The sequence below is a fragment of the Diaporthe batatas genome, assembly GCF_019321695.1.
Source record: "Diaporthe batatas strain CRI 302-4 chromosome Unknown Contig00008, whole genome shotgun sequence".
In the NCBI taxonomy this organism is placed as follows: Eukaryota; Fungi; Ascomycota; class Sordariomycetes; order Diaporthales; family Diaporthaceae; genus Diaporthe; species Diaporthe batatas.
The window spans coordinates 922,611-927,227 of NW_025408555.1; the positions used below are offsets into that span (position 1 = coordinate 922,611).

The following is a 4,617-nucleotide window of genomic DNA, read 5'->3' on the forward strand; positions in this document are numbered from 1 at the left end:
AAATAGTATATAATAATTAAGTAAATAGATAGTAATTATTTTAAATTTTTATTTAATATTTATTATTAGCCTAAAAAATATAAATTAAATATATTATGTGTTAAATATTGGGGTTAATGTGGGGTAGGCTTAATAGTTATATAGAATTATATAGGTTTTATATATAAAACCTTATACTAGATAAGTAAATGGTGGGAATTAGGTGAGTAAATATAATTACTAGGTGAGTGGATATTAGCTTACTTTATTACCTATTAAGTAAACTTTTAATTATTATTAATATATATTATTTTAATAAACTACTTTTTATATATAAATTAAGTTAAAAATTATATAAATTACTATTTATTAAAATATATTAAAGAAGATTTATAAAGTAAGTTTTAGAAAAGTTTAATTAAAAGAAGATTATAAAGTAATAAAATTTTTAATTAATAATCTATTTATAGAATATTATTAAAACTATAAGTTAAATACTTATAAGACTAACTAATAGGTTTATATACTCTACTTATTTTATTAGTTTAAATAACCTCTATACCTCTTATAATATAAGATTATAGCTTCACTACTTCCCTTATACTATTCCTTAAATAACTTTAGTTTTAAATTAATAATTCTTTATAGATAATTTAAGCCTTCTTTTACTATAAGTTATAAGGACCGTCTTATTAAATATAACTCTATTATATATTAAAATATTAAAAATTCTACTAGCTATTACTTTTAAGATAGTAAGAAAGAACTACTTAAAACTGTATAAGAAATTTAGTATTAGTAAGTATATACCGCAACTATCTCGGCTTTAGCTATATTTTATGAGGAGGTCTGCCTAAAGAAGAAACGATAGAAGACAGGGTACATAGGTCGTGACATGTTATCCAACCGGACCGGTGCTATGAAGGTGCCTCTACTTTGCCACAGATTGTTCAAGAAAACTGATCGCTTTCCGGAGAGACTCTACAGCAGCCACCCCATCAGGATTCGAGGTCTCAATGTCAACGACACCTGCCCTCGCGTCGAAACCGTGCTGCGCTTCACTTGGGAATTCTGTCAAGATGTTTACTCCAGATGCTTTCAACTTCTCAGCGGCTGCAGTACTACAGTCAAGTGGCACAGCTGTGTCATCCACGCCATGAAGTAACATGACCGGTGGGAGGCCGGCCAGGTTACCAAAGTCGAGCGGAAACAAACGCATGTGTTCTGTCGGAATTGCTGTAACCCCTTGGGCAGCAATCTGGCGAGCAAGGCCAGGGACACCAGTCATATAGTCAGGAAATAGGGCATCGATGTGCAGTGCCGAGATAAGAGCAAACCTCGGGTCAGTAGCCGGATTGGTGATTGGGTACGCTGAGACAGGCTTCTTTTCGCCGCTTCCGGCCTCGCTCATCGGCCATGCTTCCAAGATAGGTCCAGTCTCGACGAGTGGTTGCCCCATGATATTCATGCCGGGAGTTGTGTACCGAGCCCCAGAAGGATTAAGCATCCCGTAGATGAGCAGCAGAGCGTCGGGCTTCTTGACAGCCGACACGGCTGTGTTGAGAGCCAAGTACGCCCCGGCGCTCGATCCGGCCAACAGAACTGAGCGGATGGGGCGTCCCAGCTTTTCTGGAAGCGACGAGTAGACCCATTGGTAGACCTTCGCGGCATCGTCGATAGCGTCATGTGCGGTGGATTCGGGCATCAAGCGGTAGTCAGGGGTGACAAAGACCCATCCTCTTGAGGCGCAGGCGTGTACGAGCCAGTATGGCAAGAATGTATAGCGGTCTCCAACGATCTGCATAAAATTCAGCCTCGTTATCCGCGCCCGGGGCGGTTAGGCTTCATGCGGTAGAGTAGAGCAGGAATGGACAGATACTCACGAGGAAGCCGCCATGATAGTGCAACAGGACGACGGCGGGAGACCCATCCGACTTCTCAGGATACACGACGTCGGCATTGATGGTTGCGTGGGACGTGACGCTGAAGGCCACCGTCTGCGACGTGTACCCGGTGAAGGCCTCTAGTGGGAAAGATGATGACATGTTGCTAGACTGGCTGGGATGGTGGCTACTTAAGTAGAGGGTGAAGGCGAAGACCTAGGAGAAATGACGTTCAGAGAGCGTGGTCATAGACGGGCTGACGGATGAGTGCCCAAAACGTTTGGCTGCACAGAGCCTGCCTCCTCTTTTATGCTCGGTTAAACATGGGTTCCTAGGCGGAATTTGCATGAAGTGGCTTGCTTGATCAGTGTAACCACAATATAATAGACTAGCTGCCAGTGGATGTGACCGAACCCTTGCGTTCGGAGGGAATGCGGGGGTTTGCATCCGGCGTTTCGTATGTGAGCGGCCACCTAGACAGTGAACGTCGCCCCAACGACTCCATTTCAGTATAAAGGATACTGACAATGGATTCCGATCTGCGCCTGGTTGGATTCTGTTCTACCTCAATCATTTCTTGGTGCTGCAACTCCTGCTGCTTGTGCTGGTGATGGGCGCTTGGTTGGATTCGGCGGCTGGTCCCAAATGCCAGCTGTCCGATGAGGTGACCACGTCCTACCGAGACTACCTGAGTACTTAAGTACCTAGGTAGACTTCCAAGCATACCAGAAGATCGATTCATTACGTGAGGTAGTAATTCACGTCTTCTTTACCACGCCCAGTACTTGCGACCTCAGTGAGCTTAATGAAGCATTTCAATAATGTTTCAAACCATGGCCTTGAATGATAATCACCTCTGTACTGAGTAGTACACGATCAGCCCCTGCAGCGGTCAACACACTGAGAATAGGCTACCCTAGGGTAGGGTGAGTGACACACCACTGAGCACCACAACAGCTCATTGCTACGATTACTATTTGCGCGAACAACCCCAACACTGAGACGCAGTCGCTCGACGCCTTTGAAGTCGACCGAATGCCCCCTTCCCGACGCTCATAAAAGTTCTTGTACGACAGCCTGGCCTGGTTGGAACCAAACCCGTGTTTTTTGGTTCCTCAGGGCGGATTGATGTCATGACAGAACTATCCCGGGGAACTTGAGGAAGTTGCAGAGTAAATTGAGTAGCAGGTGAGAGACCCGTGCAAGTGGATGTGCTCCTCCTTGAGGCACTACCAGTGTTGAACCCCTTTTTGTCTACCCCGTGGCTCAAGGAATAACATGGTTCACAATCTCTATGTGCCGACAGTTAACTAATCAATGCTACACGTGGAATCAACTGGGTGGTTCTCAGAAAATCTTCCACCCAGCCGGGACGATTACTCGGGCGTTCAAGACGATGATGAGCCACCGTGAATGTAAAATGCACTTTCCTCTTGCCATAGTATCGCAACCAGTAATAGATGCGTGAGCAGGCCGTACCTGCCGTGAATGCAGCGATACGCGTCCTGTGTCCCGGAGTAAACAAAACTTCTCGTCCGGCACTGGCTGGTGAACTTCGTATCTCTCTTCCTCTCTCTTCTCTCCAGGCCGACGAGAGTTGTTTTTCTCCGTCGTTTTTGGCAGTCTTCAGTTTTTTAAATTATTTTTTTCAATAATTACGTAATCCGACCCTCGCCGTCTGCCGAGATGAATCTAACGGCAGACATCATCATCGTCACGTTGTTCGCCATCGCGATCCTCGCGGTCGTGGCAGCCTGGGGCAGCTGCCTTACCGGCTGCTGGAACGCTTGTGATGTCGGCGGCGAAGACACCGACGACGACGAGAACCACGATGATGAACAAGAGAAACACCCGCGAAATCGTCTCGTCTTGCCAAGATGCGGCTGACGGCGAACGCCATCATCGTGGAGGCTTTTGCCCTCCTCATCCTCACCGTCGTGGCCGCTTGGGGCTCTTGCCTCAGCAGCATCTGGACGGCTCGGGAATCCGGCGGCGACGACGCTGACGACAACGAGAACTACGAAGAGGAACAGAAGGAGTTCCCCGAAACTCACCTTGTCCTGCCGAGATGTATATCTCGGCAGATACCATCATCATCGGAGCGTTTACGCTCTCCATTCCCGCGGTGATCGCCTCTTGGGGCATTTGCCTCACCGGATGCTTGAACTTTCGGGATATTCGGCGTAAGTGAGGGCCTTTTGTTTACTTTTTCTTCAGGACGAACTGACGTGAATCTCCCCAGTCGCCAACCGACAACAATCCACGGTGGGAAGACCAGAAAAACCCCCAGTACGATTTTCGATGAACTCGCTCGATTTCTCCGCGGCGACGAGACGACGACGACGACGACAAGCACCACAGGGGGCACCTCGACACTCACGTTGCCCTGCCGAAATGTATTTCACGACGCACACCATGATTGTCGGCTGCTATTCTCTTTTTCGCCGGCCTTGTTCTGGCCACGACGTGCTTACAGTTTCTTCCCATTTACTTTCGAGCCACCCAATCTCCCCTCCCCCTGTTTGAACTAATTCGACACCAAAACAGTATCACCCAAAATTCAACCCATCTCTCTCTCTCAATGGATCCTCCATCCAAGCTATCTCGAGACGATCGCGTCAAGTGCGATGAGCAGGCAATCAGCCGTGCACAACCTGCATACAAGCTGCGCTCCAAGATCCACTGCCCAAATGCCGGCTCCTCTTTTGAGCGTGTCGTCCTCGCCACCATCAAAATCAGCGGCCCGGAGCTTGCA

The 4,617-nt window shown here is 47.0% G+C and overlaps 1 protein-coding gene across 1 annotated transcript; it reads right to left on the minus strand.

Moving 5' to 3' along the window:
• Positions 1-782: 782 nt before the first annotated feature.
• On the minus strand, positions 783-2,179 carry KVR01_007401 (uncharacterized protein). The gene is made up of 2 exons (XM_044784326.1): positions 1,863-2,179; positions 783-1,777 (listed from the first exon to the last, which is right to left on the minus strand). The coding sequence occupies exons 1-2, from the start codon at positions 2,022-2,024 to the stop codon at positions 911-913; spliced, it is 1,029 nt and encodes a 342-aa protein (XP_044643654.1). The 5' UTR covers positions 2,025-2,179; the 3' UTR covers positions 783-910.
• Positions 2,180-4,617: the final 2,438 nt, after the last annotated feature.

Bases quoted from the DNA above. Each gene is read 5' to 3' on its own strand.
- KVR01_007401 (XM_044784326.1), bottom strand. From the start codon at position 2,024: ATGTCATCATCTTTCCCACTAGAGGCCTTCACCGGGTACACGTCGCAG. The intron at 1,778-1,862 runs GTGAGTATCTGT...AATTTTATGCAG, and splicing joins ACTATCATGGCGGCTTCCTC to ATCGTTGGAGACCGCTATAC.